Genomic DNA, 21,407 nt, shown 5'->3' with positions numbered 1-21,407 from the left:
AAGGATGTAGATTTACTTGAGCGGGTACAGAGAAGGGCAACAAGATTGGTGAGGGGAATGAAGGGATCCTCTTACCAAGAGAGGCTTAAGTTCTGCAAATTGCAGTGGCTGGAGACTAGGCACCTGCGCAGTGAGCTGATTGAGGTATATAAGGCCTTGAATGGATTGAGCACGCTGAATTCTGATGGGATCCTTCCACTTGTTCAGATTACGAACCTAAGGGGGCATAAATTCAAATTAAGAAAAGACAGATGTAGAATAGATGTGCGGAAATTTGCCTTTAGCCAGCGGGTGGTTAATTGCTGGAACAAACTTCCACCTGTCGTTGTGGAAGTTGATAGCTTGAATAAATTTAAGGAGGAACTGGACAGGCATTTGGATGGAATGGTGTGATTTTTTTTTTTTTTTTTTTTTGGCTGATGCTGCATAAGCTCATACATTTGCTTTCTTGCATCACATGCCACTACTACTACTACTACTACTACTACTACTATTACCTATATTGATCTGAAGGTGATTTAGCGAGGAAGAGTGTAGCCATCATTATAGATCACAGGATTAAGGAAAGGATAATGTGTGAACATGTGTTGTGCTTTACGCAAGGCATCCCCTAAAGGTTAGTTTATCTCCGCCATGGTTCTCTGTGATGATATAAGACTCTATACAATGGCCAGAAATGAGTGTAGTGTTTTGCAAAGTGTGTGTGTGTGTTGTTTAGCTGTTTCTGGCCGCTTTGCTACCTGGAAGGCTGCTTCCCAGTACCCGTCCATGCCACGAGGAGGAGGCCCAACTATATACCTACTAAACTAAATGTAATATTTCAAGCACCCATAGGAATAAGCACAAGTCATTTGGGTGCAGAAGTCTCCTATAATCACGTACCGTGGTGAATACAGCAAAGAATCCTGCATCCACTGCAGAAAGTGTAATAGCAATGGATGCCAGCAGTTTCGGTACCCAGGAAGCCCAAATCTGGGTACATGCAGTTTAAAATCCCATCTGTAAAAACTTGGAGACCAACGAATCCTACCCCCCCCCAAGAGGCTATCAAAAAAAAAAAAAAAATTAATGGTCAAAATATTATTACATTTCAAAAAATAAAAATAAAAAAAGAAAATATAAATAAAGAAAAAATGATAATAAATAAATAAATAATAATAATAAGAAGAAATTAATTAGATAAAATGTTAAAATAATAATTATTATTTAAAAAAAAATAGCTTTGTTGAGTACAGAAGTCAGCTCAGCAATCCACGTCGTCTGTTGAAAACCTGTGTGGCAAATTCTTGTAGAGATGAGAAGCATTTTGGTTTTCAATAAGATATCTTTCCTTTCCAGGAGAAAAATTATGCACTGCACTAGATGTTTGTCTTAAATCTTGGTAAAGTGGGCAGAGGAGACATGACTCTAGTCTTCAGAGGCGCCGCCGAAACAGGTATCTGTCGTGGATAGATTGAATTGAAGAAGACGAGCGTTCAAAGAACCGTGACCAGTTAGAATGTATGATGTAAGAAGGCTTGGGTAGAACCAAAACTGTTTACTTTTTGAGGTAGTGAATTTAATATCACGTATAAAACATCTGGTCACTGCGCCTTTGGTTGAGGAATTCAATCTCACTTGCTATCTTTTATGAAGCCCATTCCAACATTTCGCTTTTTCATTCTTTGGATCGGCAGTGGGATCATAGGTCAAATCGGAAAAAGTAAGAGGATATCCTTTACGAATATAGTAAACAAAGCCTTTGTACGTAAGATACAGATCCAGAGGTAACAAGCCTGCGATGGCATGCAAAAATGCAGTTGAAACTGTTTTACAAGTTCTCAGAAGAGCTAACAAAAAGGTCCATTGGACACTGTCTAGTTTGTTTTGAACTGTAATAAGTTTGGTTCTGTGAAACCATATGCTGGCTGCATATGTAACATTTGGAATAAACACTATGTAGTATAGAATTCTGAGGGTTCCCTTTTTTAAACACCACTCGTGCCAACAGATTTTGAATAATCATAAAAGTTTTCACTTTTTTTTGGAAAGATTCTGGATGTGTGGTAAGAATGACAATTTTTAATTAAAAATAATACCAAGATGCTTATGAGTGGTATTAAGTGCAGAGATACTCCATTAAACTTGACAACCAGATGTCTATTATAGTCTAGTTTTCCGTGAAATATCATCATCTTGGTTTTATATGGTGACACTCTTAACTTATTTTTCAGAGTCCAATATAGCAAGTTATCGAGTACAGAGTTAGCCCGTTGTTCTAATTGGGACCTGAAGTTACCATGTACTAAGATGGAGAGATCGTCGGCAAAGGGCAATCGTTTGCACATTGCATTGGCCGTGTTGGAGGGAGAAGACAGCCAATCATCAAGGATGAGGTTCCACAAAAGAGGACCAAGAATGAAACCCTGAGGACACACTCAAGAAACAGCTTTGGATAGGGACTGATGTTTGGTTTGGATGTATACACTATGTTCAGCCTAGTAACTTTTGAACAAAAGATGTCTAGAACAACGGACGAACGATTCGAAGGCGCCATAAGACACTCTCCCACCAAACATTGTCGAAGGAACCTTCAAAATCAATAAAAACTGCCAGTTCATATTTGTAAGTACAGCTATGATATTTGTAAGAAAAGGCTAATGGAGGTGAATAATATCATAATATATATCAGCATATATATCAGAATATATATTCTGATAGAATATATATCAGAATAATAATATCAGCGACAGCCTCATGTTAATTAAACTACAAAGAATGACAGCAAAACATTGAAGATAGAATGTTACGCACCGCAAACTGGTTGCGAAGAAATGGAGAAGCTGGAGTTTGAGGACAAGCTCGAATCACAGGTGGAGATGTAGTTATCATGGGTGACCTGAACGCAAAAGTCGGAGTGGAGAGAGAGACAAGGACTAGAATCCTTTATGGGTCCTCATGGCTGGGGACCTAGGAATGATGATGGTGACAGGCTATTGGATTTCTGTTTACGGAACAGCTTGGTCCTAGGTTCAAGAAGAGAAAGAGTCACAAAGTGACAGGATACGGTTGGGTCGGTCAACAGAAATTCCTCTTTGACTGTATAGTCCTGGATAAAGAGCAGAAGACTAATGGACGCTAAGGTCATTCCTATTGTCTCCTTGAGTAGTGATCACAGGTTAGTTGTTGGAGTTTTAAGATTCCCTAAATTGAAGAGGATCAAAATAACAAGAGAGAGAGAAAACTACGGGTGTGGAAGTTGAAAGAAGAGAAAAAAGTGGCTCAGAGAAGAGTTCAGGAAGGTTGTACCTAAGTCAGTGATGAACAGCGTGGAATCAGAATGGAAAGCATTCAAAGACTGTATATTAGGACTGACAGAGCAGGTTTTTGGAAGGACAAGCATTAGAAGGATATGGAAAGAAACCTCATGGGGGAACGATACGACGAAAGAGACTGTGAAGATCAAGAATAATGCATTCAGGACCTACTTTCAGAGCAGAAATGATGAGAAGAAAGAAAGAGATATGAAACCGTGAAGAGAGATGCCAAGAAGATAGCTGACGGGGAAAGAAGACTGTGGTTGGAAGAATGGGGTGAAACTCTACGACAAGATATCGACAGTAATAAAAAGAAGTTGAATGGTGTGGTGAGGAAAAGGAGAAGAGATGGTAAACAGAGAAAATACTTGATGGATGAGAATGAGAACCTAATAACCAAGGACGAAAAGATTAGAGGAACATGGAAGAAGTATTTTGAAAATCTGTTGTCTTGATGTATTTCATGGAAATACATCAAGACAAGTAAGTCTGCTGGTATGGATGAGAAAAATGGAGAAATGCTGAAGGCTACAGGCGAGGCAGGGATAGCGTGGACATGCAGACTGTTCCGTAAGATCTGACAGGTAAGAGACAGGTGTGGCAGGACTGGAAAGAGGATTTGTTCATCCCGTTGTTCAAGAAGGGGAACCAGAAAAAGTGTTCCAATTATAGAGGCATCACATGTGAGTAAGCTGTATGAGAGAGTGTTGGAGCAGAAGATAAGAGGAACGATTGAAAATAGGATGGCCGAGGAACTGTACGGCTGTAGGCCTGGCAGATCGTCGGTGGATCTAATTTTCTGCATCAGGCAGCTGATGGAAAAGTGTTAAGAACACAATAAAGAATTATAGATGGCATTTTTGGATATAAAGAAAGCGTTTGATGCCGTAAGGAGAGAGAAAGTGTTGGAGCTTTTGAGAAACTTGGGGATAGAGGAAGATCTTCTGGCGAGAAATGAGAATATGTGCACCAATACAGTGAGCAAAGTAAGAACAGTGGTGGGTTTGACGGAGAGCTTCAAAATAACATAAGGTTTGAGGTAAGGAGGCATCCTGTCACCACTACTGTTCATAGCTCTCATGAATGATGTGCAATGTAGAGTGTAATGATGCTGTCATGAATGATGTGCAATGTAAAAAAAAAACTTATGCTGATACTTGATTACGCTCTTAGACTCTATTGAAACAAATACTTAGTATTCTATATTATAAAATGGATCTACTTACCTGACAGAACGTACCTAAGATACTTGCTGTGATATTTTACTTTTCCCAGAAGAACTAATTTCAAACGAGAATGACTTTTCGATAGGACTCATCCGACTGGACTTTACTGGCTGCACTTACCTGACAATACGAACTTGCCTTCTCCTTCCATGGATTGAAGTTTTTAGAATGACTTTTCGATAGGACTCATCCGACTGGACTTTACTGGCTGCACTTACCTGACAATACGAACTTGCCTTCTCCTTCCATGGATTGAAGTTTTTAGAATGACTTTTCGATAGGACTCATCCGACTGGACTTTACTGGCTGCACTTACCTGACAATACGAACTTGCCTTCTCCTTCCATGGATTGAAGTTTTTATTTTCTGTTTCTCCACAGCTCCTAAAGGGGCAGAAATTGTGGCCTCACGAGACGAACTCTTTTGCAGGTACTCAGGATTTGAGTCTCCTATGGTACGGGATTGCTGGCACTCACTGCTTTCTCCATATGGATGCGAGATTAATTTTTTTTTTTTTTTTTGCTGGCACCCAAGGACTTTCATTACTGTCTATGGGTGTGGGACTTCTTTTTTATGACCTCCTGCTCTTCTCTAGAGGCGGGAATTTGCTGGTGCCTGGGTTTGGGTTTCCTAGGTACGGGATCGAATCGTCCACTAGTCTTGCACTTAAGCAGTGGACTTTGGATGGTTTTTTTTTTTTTTTTTTTTACTTATTATTATTTATTTTATTACATTTCTTTTTTCTCTTTGAATGATCCCAAACTCGTTTTGGGCATTCAGTACGAGCTACTCGAGGTCCGCCACATTACATGCATAGTTGTGGCCTGAGGCGGATTTAACGGCGGACGCACGCCGTTAAATTAGTTGAACTAATATGTTCCACTATTAGTTCAAACTTTGTGATTAATATTATGCTATTATTAATTATATTTGGATATAAATATTTAATATTATATTTAAATTTTATTGGAAATAAAACATTAATAGTACATAATATTTTTTATTTATTTAAAAAAATGGTTAACATGTATTTTTATTTTCCCTGTCTCTCTCTCTCTCTCTCTCTCTTTTAAGGGGCCCAATATTTTCTTCTGCGCCCAGGGCCTCAACCGATCTTAATCCGCTACTGGTTGTGGCCCACCTCTCGGTGGTGTAGGTGGACATTGGGCAGGCTTTCCAGATGATCGCCTGCCTAGTGACAAAGAGGCCAGAAACAACTAAACAACACACACAAACACTGCACAAACAGAACATTACACACATTCCTGGTCTGTTACAATGATCTGTAACCATCACAGTGTACAAAGGCGGAGTTGAACTCACGTTCAGGTGCCGTCGCAGACATGTATAGTGCGATACTATACATTTCTACTGAACTAAATATAATCTTTTATTGAACTTACCAATGGATTGGCGTATGCGTTTGGTTACTTAAATAAATTTAAGGCTGAGCTAGACAGGCATTTGAAGTGAATGGATGGGTAAAATGGGACTTTTTTTTTTTTTTGGACTGATGCTGCATCGTATTCCTCAAGCTAATGCTAATATGTTTCCCCTTCACTGAAATCTTCTATCATATGAGAAACATAATTAAATTTTTGGAATCTTCTCTTCATTGCTATTTAATTATTACAATGATGGAGTGAAAGCGACTAAAGGAAAGTGATGGCAGTGCTAGGAAATGAAACAAAATTTATTTAGAAATGAAGGTGAAAAGGATTAAGAAGTACGAAGAAGAGTAAAGTTTGTTATCTATTGCACGCAAATCAGGTCTCTCTATGCTTCAACAGTGAATACTATTTTAAAGGACAGTGAGCGTATAAAAGAATATGTTAAAGGATCACCAGTGATCACAAAACAGCGTTCAGGTGCTATATCGGAGTTGGAAAGCTATTAATAATAAGGATGGAAAAGTAGGATTCAGAAGCAAGCGACCCTGAGGTGTTTATACTGGCACTTGTTTTAATATTTTTATTGTAAATTTCGAAGCACACTTTTGTAATTTTTCCTGCGCGTGAAATCAAACAGTTGAATAAAGAATTTACACGTTCGTCGAACATTTCTTTTTTGCTTCAATCAGATTCAGCTCGCATAGTTCAATCAAATTCAACGTGCGAGTGCTGTATAAGCATTTAGGAAAATTCCGACTTCTTAAAATTCGACTTAGAGTTCCGCGGAGCGCAACCTTTAACTTGATTCACGTAAGTCGGGGAGTGGCTGTACTCAATAATAATGACCCCAATAAATGGGCTTCTATTTGACTTTGGCCCCCGCAGTCATAAATCCTTAAAAATTGCTATTGTATGCCCAGCTATGCTAATACCATTTCACCACAATTCACTGTAGTTTTGCTTGTGCTGTTAGCTAACTAACAATAAACATGCTTCGTGTGTGAAAAAAAAAAAAAACTGTTCGTAGACATAGTAAATTTTATCATAAACATAACTAAAAAACCTTACATTTTTATTGAATTAATGTTTTTTCTGTTTCGGGTAGGAGAACAGTAGTCCCCCTTTCGGTGGTGGGCCCCAATGCACCGCATTGACATAGTTACACCACTGGCGCTAGTATTATTATGGTGCATTTGAATGTATTTCGGTTTTTTTTTTTTTTTTTTTTTTTTCTTCGTTCCTAAGTTAAGGTTTTCTTATATAAATTATGACAATGCTGCCTAGATTAGGATTTTTTTAACCACCACTGAGAAAAACAGATGAGTTGGGTAACTTGGGTTCAAACTTAATTGAAGGATAATTTTACTTGTTACAAACATTACAGGTAACAATGCGTTGTTTTACGAAACAATATTAGGGCGTCCTAGAAAAGAAAGCCAGGACAATAAAAATTATAGCCACCTCTTTTTCATAGGTGTGTCGCGAAAACATAGGCGTGCAAATGGGGAGTGCATTTGATGCGCGCACCAGGGTCCCTAATTTAGGGAGGCATCAGTGTCTCAGCATAAATAAATGAAGCCCCTTAACCCCTTTTGCATGTGACCCCCAAGTTCCTTTGCACGGCCCTGCCCGGAAATGTCCCGATTTTTCTTTTTCAGTGTACAGTTTGTCTCGATTTTTTCATATTCAAAATTTGTTTTGTCCCGATTTTCATTCCTGAAACCCATAATCTACTATAGGTTTAAATTATTTAAAATTTCCTTGAAATTTCAGTGTCTTTACCCACTAATGAAAAGGTCTACGGTACTATTCTGTGACATGAGTTTTAATAAAATTAAGTAAAGATCTGCTTTTATTTTATTTATTTTACACCGAACTCCACACATGTTTTTGGTTTACCAATCTGTTTTTGTGATATTTAAATTTCTAAATCTTTTAATTGTTATTGCACTGTAATTAATTTCGAGCCGTAGTTAGGAAGAAAAATATTTTGTAATTTAATTATTCCGTCATGAAATTACCGGAAATCTCGTGAAATCACGAAATTAACGAAGAGCATCAATCATGTACAGTGTATTGGCAGGCGTGTAAATCAGCTGATAACATGCGCTGCTTGTCATCACGTGATTATCATGTAGTGCTTAGATTTGAATGATGGTGAAGAGAAGTCTCACTCATTAAAGCTACAAGTTGGACTTTAACTCCCTGCAACAAGTAAGATTACGTTTTATTTTTTTTTAATATATGTTATTAATTAAATATAGCGATCGTCATAACATTGTTTTGTGGTTTTCTTACTGTGTATTTCATAAAGATCAATTTGATCAATAGAAATGTAATCTTTGACATTGATTTTAGTGCAATGAATAAAGTGAAATTACATTTTATTAAAATTATAAAATATAATTTATTAAATTATGTATGATGAACAAGTAGCAATAATTACATACTGCTTGAAAATTCCATCTTAAATGTTAACTTTTCTTATCCTTAACAGCTGCAAATATTTGGATTATTTCATCCGTTGTATGAAACCTTGGCTGTGGCATGTTTCAGTTGATAAAGTTGCCAGTTTATCCAACTGATCTTGGGTCATCATGTAATGGATATTAGTTGTGATTAACTTTATGTTTGAAAAGCTCTGTTCGGCGATGGACACTGATACGGACAATGTTACAAGAATTCTTAGTGCCATGAAAAGACTTGCCCAGAGGCGAACGAGGATCTTGCCTCAGGAAAGCTGAAATAAATCTTATATATTTATAAGAAATACTGCTTGTGAGAATAAAAATCACTTTAAACAGTTTTTATTTTTTGTCATCCTTTTATTTTTATTAAAACGTGTACCAGAATGTGTATTAAATAAGTCCATATTTTTTAAAATTAATTTTTTTTTTTTAAGTACTTTAGTGGAGGGCGCAATTTTTCATTCTTGCCTCAGGTACTAAAATGGCTCAGCACGGTCCAGGATTTGTCAGTGATGCTTTAAATTGTTTTTGCATGTGAATTACAAGATGTTTAGAGGAGAATAACTGTCTTTTGAAATGTTTTCACAAGATTTCTGTGAATAATTCAAACTGCATATAAAGCTGGAATTATTATTATTAGCCATATGGTGCAAGGAAGCCTGAGGCTTATGTTGCACCAGCCAAAACAAAAAAAATTTAAAAAATTCCAGTTACCCTGAGAGAGAGAGAGAGAGAGAGAGAGAGTCAGAAGTAGAAAGGAATCACTAAGAAAGAGAAGAATGATGATATCCAGCTCAGGACTCTGGGTGTGCCAAGCCCATACCACCAGATCTGAGCCCCTGGGATTAATGATTATACTTTACAGTCAACTCAGTCATGTCTTTCACTGATAGGATTACATTGTTTAAAATGCTAAAAAAAAAAAAAGAGAGAGATCCTAAAACTTTCTAATCCATAATTTCGTTTTCATGTTTATTATCAAACATTCTTCTTTATGGCCAATTCTTGTTGATGAAATTCAGGTTTGATTCAGTTGCCAACTTTTTTGCATCATCTGATTGGCCTTTAAATTTATCAGCTGTATTACGGTTTTTGAAAGCAGGGGAACAGCTTGTAGATATATTGAAATTTGACCTTTTAGAGGACTTTGCTTGTAATGTTTATTGGCTTAGAATATCATACACCAATTAGTTTATTTGGTTCAAAATATTGTACCAATCAGGTAACAGATAAAGTTGTTTTAATAGTTTTTATCACTGGTCAAAAATTCACAGCCCAGTTTTCTCTAAAGAATTATTTTTTTTTAATTGTTCACTTTATTGATTTTTTTTTTCCCCCCCTCCTGTTCCTATTGATTTTTGGTGCACCTATAAACTTTGTTACTCTGAGCCAATGCTATGTTAGCTTGCCCCCTAAGCTCGCTGTAAAATTTTAATGAAACTGAATTTGATAACAAAAAATTTATTCTCCAAAATTTTCCTAGTAATTATCAATATAATATGGCAGCCCTTTTCTTACATGAGTTTTAGACACCTTGAAAGTAGTTATATTTTTAAGTAGATCCCACATCAATATATTATGATGACTGCTACCTGGTGGGTCCTTTATTTAGTTCTTAATAAATGAAGAGTCATTGCCGATAATCAGATCAAGATTATTGCTTTCTCTTGTTGCTTCTCTAACTTATTATTATTCACTTTATTGAATATGCTTCACCCCTGACAGCTAGCAGGGTGCCTATATAAATTTGTACATTATAACTTAGACAGCAAACAGAAGTCGTACATAAATTATGCATACATAAACATTTAGTTTCTATAATATAATGCAACAAATAACATCTAATGCCAAATATTACACATATACAGTGACACGAGCAAAAGGTAGAGACATATAAATACATACGTATCGTAATATATACAACTAACACATATACATAAACAAATTAATTCTTCTCTGTAGAGGAGCAAAGTAGGATTAAACAGAGATTCTATCCTGAAGGAGATAATTAGGAAACTCTTACAGTTGTATATGGTACATCTCATGTATCTTCTGAGAGCTGTACTCATTCTCATTACAGAACTTGTGGGGATGAATCTTCAGTGTTGTATGTTTGGAGGATATTAGACGGAAAAAATCTTCTAAGCATTGTTAAATTCTATAATAAGCTGCTGTAATTTGCTGCAGTAGAAGACAGCCATCCAATAAATCCAGAAAATTTCTGCTACTGTGTGAGTGATTAACTCTCAAGGTCTAGTTAATATCTGGAAAGTTAAATTCCTATTTCAACCAGTCCACTCTACTTATCTGGTTCACTTGTAATTGTCATAGTCGTTTGTTCTATAGCAGACTTCTAATCTTATTTTAGTTTTGCCAATGATTATGTCACACCTGACTGACTCAACATTCACCTTTCCATCCACATCATCTGTGGGCACTGCTTAGATTCTACATGCTTCCTTACTTCTCCAGCATTACTCCTCTTTCCCCCCCCACCCTTGTGGCCTTCTCATACACTTTGTATTCGTATAACACATTACATATGCCTGAGTGGCACCATGTTTTCTACATCCCTACTAGTTCTCCATTTGTTAACCATTACTTCAAATTCAACAAATTTGTTTACAATGCTCCTATCATTAGTGTACAAGCAAATATACATGCACCTACTTTTGCTTTTAGGAACTGTAACACAGCCAGTGTGTTTACTTGTTCCATGTAGATCCCCGACAAGCATAGTAATCTCTGACATCTCACTTTTGAGGTTGTTGTATGCCCCAACAGAAGCAGTGCAAGGATTGCTTTCACTTCTGCTTGCAGCTGCTGTTAATCTATTAGTTTGTGTATATTTCTTTCACCTCCAAGTAAGTAGGCTTCTGACCCATCTAACACTGCCTCACTTGTATCAGCAAATATTCACCTTCTATTTAAGAGTACCCCATCACTATTAAAACATTTTCTCCTCTTAAACAGCATAGACCATGCTGGGAAAAACTGCTATAATCAGTCTCTCAAGGCCAAGTTGATTAACAAGGTTCTGTTCATATACTTGCTTCTATTGTGTCTGGACAGAATTTCAGGCACTTCAAATTTAATCCTAACTTGTGATTTTTTTTTTCTCAATATTTCCCTGTACATCCTTGTGCATGGGGTGTGGGAAAGTTTTAGACAACCCAGCTGATGTTGCAGATGAATTAAACAGGTACTTTGCATCTATCTTTACTGAAGAAAGACCTTTCATGTGGAGAAGAGGCTGTCCAAGAAAGGCTCAGCTATATGAAATTAGTGATGTTATAATTAGATGATTGTTTATTAAAAGAACAGTGAAGTTGGTAACTACAGACTAGTTAGTCTAGCTTTAGTGGTAGGAAAAATCTTAGAGTGCAATCCAGGGACATTTAGATAGATATGGCATTCTGAAGAACATACAATATGGCTTTTTTAAGGGTAAATCGTGCTTGACCAATTCAGTGGGCTATTTTGGCACAGTTACTCATGAGCTGGATTTAGGGAATAATTTCGACATAGTTTATTTGGATTTTAGCAAAGCATTTGATTCGGTCCCTCATAAGAGGTTACTGTATAAGCTTGAACAGGATGGGATTACCGGTAAGATTCTAAGATGAATTGCTGTATGGTTGCAGGGGAGAAAGCAAAGGGTTGTGATTAATAGATATTCTTCAGATTGGTGTAACGTCAGGAGTGGGGGTCCCTCAAGGATCGGTTCTTGGACCAATGTTGTTTCTCATTTTCATACATGACATCGATAAAGGGATAGAAGACGTGGTGTCAAAATTTGCAGATGATGTAAAGATTGGCAGAGTCATTAATGATCTGTACCAAGTGGCACCCCTTCAGGGTGACATGAACAGACTTCAAAGATGGTCAGAGAAGTGGCAGCTATGTTTTAAGGCTGCTAAATGTAATGTCTTGCACTTCAGGAATAACAAACCACAAATAAATTATACACTTGGTGGAATGCTTGAATTAAAAACAGTAGAGGATGAAAGGGATATCGGAGTTATGATATAGTAGTAGTAGTAGTGGCACTTGATGCAAGAAAGCAAGTGTAGGAGCTTATGCAGCATCAGCCAAAAAAAAAAAAAAAAAAAATCACACCATACCCTCCAAATGCCTGTCCAGTTCCTCCTTAAATTTATTTAACCTATCAACTTCCACAACGACAGATGGAAGTTTGTTCCAGCAATTAACCACCCGCTGGCTAAAGGCAAATTTCCGCACATCTATTCTACATCTATCCTTTCTTAATTTGAACTTATGTCCCCGTAGGTTCGTATTCTGAACAAGTGGGAGGATCCCATCAGAATTCAGCGTGCTCAACCCATTCAAGGCCTTATAGACCTCAATCAGATCACCGCGCAGGTGCCTAGTCTCCAGCCACTGCAATTTGCAGAACTTAAGCCTCTCTTGGTAAGAGGATCCCTTCATTCCCCTCACCAATCGTGTTGCTCTTCTCTGTACACACTCAAGCAAATCTACATCCTTCCTAAAATGAGGCCTCCAGACCTGTACGCAGTACTCAAGGCGTGGCCTGACCATTGCCTTATACAGAGGGACAATCACCTCCTTTTCCCTGCTAGCAAAATTCCTATATATCATTGACAAAACCCCGTGACCTGCCCTAGCAGCCTGTCTGCATTGCTCAGAAAACTTCATATCTGACTGCACAATTATTCCCAGGTCTTTTTCATTTTCTACCACCTTAAGTGTAGTACCACACAGTTGGTACGTTTCTCTGGGGTTACTTCTACCCATATGCAGTACTTTGCATTTGTCAAGGTTAAACTTCAGTTGCCACTTCTTAGCCCATCTGCCCAAATTATCTAGATCCTGTTGCAGTAGCACACTGCCATGACTGTCATTAACAACCCTGCCAACCTTTGTGTCATCTGCAAACTTCGACATTAAGCTTGATATACCTTCATCAATATCATTGATAAATATACAAAACAACAGTGGACCCAACACCGAACCCTGTGGGACTCCACTAATAACATTAGTCCACGAAGAGCAGCACCCATTGATTACCACCCTCTGTCTTCTCCCACTTAACCATCCTTTTATCCATTGTAGCAACTTACCCTTAATACCATTCTGCTCCAATTTGTACAGTAGTCTTCCATGCGCAACAGTGTCAAAAGCTTTCCTGAAATCCAAATATATGATATCAAAATTGTTTTTTGCATCCAGTTCCTTTGTAACCACATCATAATATCCTATCAAATTTGTCAGACAAGACTTTCCCTTAACAAACCCATGCTGTGTCTGAATTATTGCTGCAGTCTTGTCTAGATGATCCTGCAATGCATCTTTAACCAGTGACTCCATTATTTTACCCGGAACAGAAGTTAAACTAACTGGTCTGTAATTACTCGTGTCACCCTTCGAACCTCCTTTGTGAATTGGGGATACATTTGCACATCTCCAGTCCGTGGGAACCTCCCCTGAATCCAAGGATGCTCTCATAATTATGGCTAAGGGTTTGCTTAGTTGGTTTGCCGCCTCCTTTAATATAACTGGATAGATCCCATCCACCCCAGGTGCCTTTCTTATGTTTAACTTCAACAATTTCTCCTCCAATTTGCTCTCAGTTATTACAAAATCATTAAGCACACTGCTACAATTTGATAACCTTCTTCCATTTTCAAACTGTAATAATTCCTCACGTGTGAATGTAGATGCAAAATACTCATTCAGTTTGTTTGCTATCTGAGCAGGATCATCAACAGTCAAACCATCGATGTCAAGTGGACCAATCATATTCATTCCCTTCCTTTTAGAGTTTATATAAGTAAAGAAATCCTTGCCGTTTTTCTTAGCATCTTTTGCCAAAGATTTCTCGTAATCCGCCTTTGCCTGCCGAACCTCCTTTGTGACCTGATTACAGACTAGCTTATATCTGCTACAGGCTTCTGCGTCGCCTGATAATTTATATGCATCCCATGCATTTTTCTTCTCTGTCACGAGTCTCATTAGTTCATTTGATAACCATTTAGGCCTAAACCTTGAACAATATTTCTTCATCGGTATGAAAAGTCTAGTAGCTTCCACGATTAATTCCTTGAATGCTTCCCACTTAGAATTTACTGTTTGTAACATCGTCAGTTGATCCCACTGTACAGAATTTAAAAACTGTCTGAGACCAGTGTACTCCCCTTTACGGAAGCAAAAACCCTTTCCTTTACCCCTGACGGTAGTTACCTCTTTGAGTAAATCCCACTTCAGCACACTGTGATCACTGCCACCTAGTGGTTCCTTTATCTGCAAATTCTTAATACACAAATGATCACTGCTGATAACCAGATCAAGAGTATTACTTTCTCTGGTTGCCTCTCGAACATGCTGCTGCAGAAAACAATCATCGAATAAATCCACAAAAGTCTGACTAGCGTGTGAGTGACCAACCCACAAGTTCCAGTCAATATCTGGGAAGTTAAAATCCCCCATTATAAGACATTCTGATTTACTGGCCCACTCTATTTCTCTGTACAATTGTTCATTGTACTCATTCGAGTCATTAGGCCTGTAACACACTCCTACTCTTATTTTTGCTTTTGCAGTGCTTATGTCACACCAAACTGACTCAACAGTGCACTGTCCATCTCTATCAACTGGATGCACTTCTTTTGATTTTATGTTTTTCTTAATTAACAGCATAACACCTCCTCCCTTTCTGTCCTGTCTATCCTTTCTGTACACATTGTACTCCCCAAATTCCAGTTCTGCATTCCTTATATCTTTGTGACACCACGTCTCTGCTATCCCAACAATATCCGCCTTTGATGTCTTGACCAACACTTCAAATTCATCAAATTTATTTACTATACTTCTAGCATTGGTATGCATACATGCTCCTATGCCTATTCCTTGTTACCCTAACACATCCCATATACCCAACTATTCCAGGATGACTGCCATCCGTCCCTGAAACCCCCAACACCCCTCGCTCCAGGTCGCTTCTTATTCTAATAGAAGTTGTGCAAGAATCACCTTCACCTCTGCCCGCGGTTACTGTTAAACTATTAGTCTTTGTATCCCCCCAAGCTAGCAGTTTTCCGACCCACCTAACACTGCCTCGATAGCATCAGCAAATATTCTTGCACCCTTTCTATTTAAGTGTATCCCATCCCTGTAGAAGCAATCTCTCCTGTTAACAAGTACAGTCCAGGCTGAAAAAAATTCTACCCCTTGAGCCTTGCACAATCTTTCCAGGGCCGAATTGATCGACAATGCTCTCATCATATACTCCCTCCTATCATGTCTGGGCAGAATTGCAGACACTTTCAAATTCAACCCTAATTCTCGGCTTTTTTTCAACAGTGACCTGTACTTGTTGAGTAATTCTGCCGGTCTCCTACTCTTAATATCATTAGTGCCAACGTGTGCAACTATATCACCTTTTGTGCCCTTGAAAGATGATATCCGCTCTACAACGTCATCAACCTGGGCAGATATCAAGTTTTCCAAACAGTGTAAACAGGTAGCCAGAAAAGCCTATGGTGTCCTGTAGATGGTTTATCGAAAGTTATCCTGTAGAGATAAAAAGGTCATAATCCCACTGTATAAAGCAATCATAAGACCACATTTGGAATTGTTCAAGTATGGAGGCCTCATCTGAAAAAAAGACATTGAGCTTCTTGAAAGGGTTCAACGACAGGCAACTCAAATGGCAAGATCAGCAGAAGGACAACCATATGAGGAAAAGCTCCAATTATGTGAGCTCGGATCTTGGTAACAGCACCTCGGAGATGACCTGATTGAGGTTTATAAGACTCTAAGAGGGATTAGTAAAATGAATGAAAGTGGAATTTTCACTATTCTAAAGAATTCTTCGAGAGTTAACATGCCCTGTGAATAAAGGCTGCCCACAGGGTTCATTCCTTGGCCCTTTTTTTCTGTAACATTGTTCTGGATGAATTTCTGGCCTTGGATCTAGGCATGGTGGAAATGCTAGCTTACGCGGATGACTTGATTATCCTTGTAAAAGGTAACACATGAGTGGTTGTAACAGCAAAGATCAAATTCTGCCCTCGTGCAACTGCAGGAGTTGGCACAAATGCACGTGCTCAGGATATCACCTGAAAAAACTAAATCTATCCTTTTGAAAGGAAATCTAAGGAGACACCCCTCAAATTAAAATTAATGAAAAAACCGTAAAAATGGTAACAGAACTAAAATACTTAGGGATTATTTTTGACTCAAAATTAACTTTTTATCCCCATTTGGTGTACTTAGCAAAAAAAGTGAGAAACTACGCAGGCATGATTGCCAGGATCAGTTGAACTGACTAGGGGCTCAAAAGAAGGACCCTGGCAATCATATACCTAGCAGTGTTCTTGCCTGTCATCGCCTATGGAGCCAGTGCATGGTTCACCTGCAAAGAAACAAGAATAAATTAGAATCAATAGAGAGGAATATACTTCTCACTATTACCAGAGCATGCTGTTCTGTAAGCACACCTGCACTGCAGGTGCTGGCTGGCTGGCACACTTCCACTTTACTTGGAAGTAGCCAAAAAAGCTTATATTACAAAATAAAAAAGGGCATACCCACAGAATTCCTGGGAATAGCCCTTGATACAGCCAGCACCATCAAGGCTGAAAGAAAAAGAATAGTCACAAAGCTCAATGAGCTATGGCAAACAAATTGGGAGCAGGAAACCATAGGTCTGATTACCAAAAGGTTCCTGCCTCAAGTGGCAATGATCAACCCAAAGCCACCTAAGTGGTACGCCCCTGGACTTTTCACAAATTTATATTGACAGGTCATGAATCCCTAAAGGCAAAACTAACTTCTTTAGGGCTGACTGATGACCCAAACTGCACCTGTTCAGAGTGCAAAGGCTGCACGCACATTAGCATTAGTGAGGCATATGATGCAAGTTTATTTGTAAACGAATAAGAGAAGTTTACCTCAATATGATACATAGAACACTTCCTTATGATACTCTACAGAAATTAAAACGAAAACAATTAAAAAATCAAATCTTACATTACAGTAAGAAATAATTAAAAATAAATCGTTAGGATGCATATAATTTTTTTTAATTTGTCGCAAAGTTTTCTAACATGGGAAAGGTATTTTTGTTTATTAGAATACCAAGATCTTAAGGCAAGCTTAACTATATTACACGATGTGGCAGTGCTAGTTGCTTAACGCCCGAAATCTTATGATTTAAATTGACCCTGGCAAACTTCGGAATGATGTTGTTTTGAAGGCAATACCTTAGAAAAGAAATATGGTAACTCTGGGCTTGAGTATCTTAGTGTTAATCTAATGTAATTTTGTACTAAGGTATTCAAAAAATCCCCCATAATTTGTGTGTATCAATAGTTTATACCTGGAGGGAAAGGAAGTGAATGAAATAGCCAATAAGAGATTAAAAATGAATTTGTCCCCCACAACAGTCTACTGCAGAATAGACCACACATGTATATGTGGTCTATTGGGCCAATTGTCTTTTCAATATCTTTTAATAATACTGATTAAAGCATATATCAGGCTTAATGTCTGAGTTTGAAGATGATGGCTAGGTAGTTAATGACAGTAATCAGGGTATACTACTGCAACAACATCTGGATAAATTGGGTAGAAGTAATTAGATATGTTCAGTGTGAAGTAATGAGATATGTTCATATTGTAGTTGACAAGGCTGAAGTGAAGCAGTCATTTTTAGGCTTATTCCCCATTGTTGGAAAGACCACTGCTGCACTCACAAAAGAAATTTTGAATAATTTAGAGAAGTGGCAATCGAAGTTTAATATTGACAAATGCAAGGTACTGGGTATGGGTAGCAGTAATAACATCCCAGAATATAATACAATTGTGTGGTAACATGCTGAAGGTATTAGGTTTAAAAAAAAAAAAAAAAAAAAAAACATGAATAATTGTTCAGTCAGACATGAAGTTCACTGAGCAATGCAGATGGTGGCTAGGACAAATCTTATGTTTTTTTTCAAGGATATATTATACAGTGGCGGGGCAGTTTGCCCCAGTGCCAGCTAGAAAGGAGTGCCAGACTTGAAAATACAAGAAGGAAAGTATATTCACTTTTAACAAAATAACTTAAACTTTTTTTTTTTTTTTTTTTTAAATTATCTTTTTCCACTTAAATTTACAGTTGTTAGTTGAAATTTCTATTTGACACAATTTAATTAACAACAAGATACTTTGATTTTTATATTAACCAGTTCTGACTGTAATACTTCTGTTTAAATTTTTGGTATGTTATTAAGACACAAAGCTGGGGATCAAAACAATATTCAGCCTTTACAAACGTGTTTAGTTTAACCACTTTTTTTTTTTTTTTTTTTTTTTACCAAGTTCGTCTTACAAGTCATTAAGTTAGCATCACATTTTTGGTGAGCAAATTTATACAAAGTATACAGGCAAGCCATTGTATTTCCTGAAAACATTTTTGATAAAAATTTTGATTTCTACTTATTTTTCACTTTATAGATATTTTCCATTTTTTAATGAACTTCTTTATATCAGTCCCTACAATAATACAAAATGAAGAGAAATTGGCCCAGCGGATTTCAACAGAGGAAAGCAAGAGAAGTTATTCAAGCAATGTCTGGATTATTTTGAAGTATGTTGCACCTTCAACATCCAGTGCAATAGATATTCAGCATGATAAATTAGAAGAGAAAGTACAAGAGATCCTCTTTTTAAGAGGCTCTAACAGAGAAAGTTATTCATCCAGTAGCGGAGAAGAATCTAGTGAAAATACATGAGCAGAGAGAAGATTCTGAAAAGGAAGAGGAAATAAACATATATTTTTAAAGTATTCCAACGTCGCTTTTTGGCCTATTCCAGTAATAACTTGAGAATTTATTTTATTAAGAAAGGCAGTGAATATTTTCAAAATAAGGATGGACCTTTTGACACTTGAAAGAGCAGTAGAAAAAATTAAAGGGAAATGTTTTATAAGACAATGTCAAACAGAAAAATTTTAGAACATGGATGGTTTATTTATCATCATCCTTATTTTGTTTTTGCTGAAAACTATTTTCATTAGAGAATAAAGAAATGAAAACATCCAAATTTATCGCGGGATTTAAAACTTGGTGGAAACTAAACCCAAAGGTTTCTGTGCATGAAAATTGTGAACAGCATCTCTCATGCTTGGAGAAGTGGAAAACCTTAAGTGCAGGGTTGAAGTTTCAACAAACTGTTGACCACATTCATCAGACTGGATACAGAAAGAAAGGGAAAAAAAAAAATGGAGAGATGTTTTTCATCTGCTTTAGATGTAATCTTATTTCTGGCTCATTGGAATCTTCCTTTCAAATTTTGACCCCATTTTGAAAGAACATATTTTAAGAATTGAAAGTTCATCTGATGGGAAAGAACTTTCATATTTATTGCCAGAGATTCAAAATGAATTTTTATTAACATTTTTAGGAAAAATATAGTAGCCGATAATATAAAACAAGATAAATATTTTATCTATTTGACAGTACACCAAATGTGTGAAGTAATTAGATATATTAATTAATATTGTAGGTGACAAGGTTGAAGTGAAGGAGTCATTTTTAGGCATATTCCCCATTGTTGGAAAGACCACTGCCGAACTCGCAAAAGAAATTTTGAATAATTTAGAAAAGGATGGACTTGATATAAATGTTCTGTGGTCAAGCTATGACAATGTGACAACCATGGCTGGAATTCATGGTTGGGGTCCAATCTAAAATCAAGGGAACTAATCCTAAACCATTGTTTATGCCCTGAGAATTTATTTTAAATTTATGCAGGGTGTATTCATTTGCAAGTGTTCCGTCATGCGTAACCTTCTTTGGAAAACCTTTATTCTTTCTTTTCAGTCTCTCCACACTGTTAGGAAATAATGAAAAAACATACAGGAATGACAGTCAAAAGACTTGCCTAGACAGGGTGGAGTGCACATTATGAATCTGTAAATATGGTCACAATGAATTTTGAAAAAATAACTTTCACTCTACAAACATTGTGCGAACCTTAAGAGAATATAGATACCAGAGGGACCACTGAAATTTTATCATCCAATATTTCTTTTCTAAGTTATTTCTTTCTGGCACAAAATTCTACAAAATACCTCACAACTTTTTTTACAAGAAGTTGGAATAAGCCTGGAAACATGTTTTGTAAAGTTACAGATTTAAACTTTTTTTTTATTAATGAAGAAAGAAATAAAATTGTAGAAAGGACTCTTCAATTTGCAAATACAACTTTTGAGAAAATGGGAATTTCAATAGGAAGAATAAGGGTAAAAAAACAAATGTCAGAAGAAATGACGAAGGATGCTGGATCACTCCAAAAAGAATTTTAAAAAGAGTGATGTATGAATGGCTGGATAGGTTTCGTCAAGAATTGGAGGTTTGTTCGAAAGCAGTGGATGGAATTCTTTTAATGTTTGCCATTATTCAGCCGTATAATTTGGTTGTCGCAAAGAATATGAAATGCATATTTCAAAGCCGACCAAAATTTTAGATTAATTTTGCCATGAAGAAATTGTATTAGAAATTTGCCGACTAAGACGTCAGCTGCAAAAGCAACTGTTGAGAAAGCTAAATGGTGGACAGTTTTGCGATTTGTAGATTTTATTATAAAGTGGGATTTTTCGGAATCTCGACCAAATTTATTATTACATTTAAGGTTCTTTTTAATAGTATGTGTATCTATAGCTTCTTGCGAAAGAAGCTTTTCCATATTAAAAATTATTTCTGCTCATCAATGGGTCAGGCTAGATTATCAAATCTAGCTCTATTATATATTGAAAATGAATATGCCAGTAAAATTAATTTCGATAAAGTTATTGATAAATTTTTTTCCGAAATGAAGACATGAACACGGAAACAATAAAAATCTTTTATTGATTTTTCACATTTTGTATCCCTTTTTTCTTTTTGTTATTATATTAAATACTATGTAAATACACTATACTTTACTCACTGAATTTTTAACGTTCCTTAGTTTTCTGTGATTTCTTAAAATCAATTAAGTTTTAAGTAAACTTAACTTAAT

At 36.8% G+C, this 21,407-nt stretch overlaps 1 protein-coding gene across 1 annotated transcript in view; it reads left to right on the top strand.

The window, feature by feature from the left end:
* The first annotated feature begins 7,959 nt into the window (after nucleotides 1–7,959).
* Nucleotides 7,960–21,407, top strand: part of LOC150076545 (uncharacterized) — a 120,720-nt gene continuing 107,272 nt past the window's right edge. The window contains exon 1 of the mRNA XM_090387199.1: nucleotides 7,960–8,127. Within this exon, the coding sequence (XP_090243325.1) occupies nucleotide 8,127 (1 nt within the window). The 5' untranslated portion in view covers nucleotides 7,960–8,126. The remainder of the gene's footprint in view (nucleotides 8,128–21,407) is intronic.

The sequence above is a fragment of the Mastigoproctus giganteus genome, chromosome 13 (assembly GCF_048544385.1).
Source record: "Mastigoproctus giganteus isolate SK-2022 chromosome 13, ASM4854438v1, whole genome shotgun sequence".
In the NCBI taxonomy this organism is placed as follows: Eukaryota; Metazoa; Arthropoda; class Arachnida; order Uropygi; family Thelyphonidae; genus Mastigoproctus; species Mastigoproctus giganteus.
The sequence above is the reverse complement of the archived record's forward strand: the minus strand, read 5'-3'. Positions and strand labels throughout refer to the sequence as shown.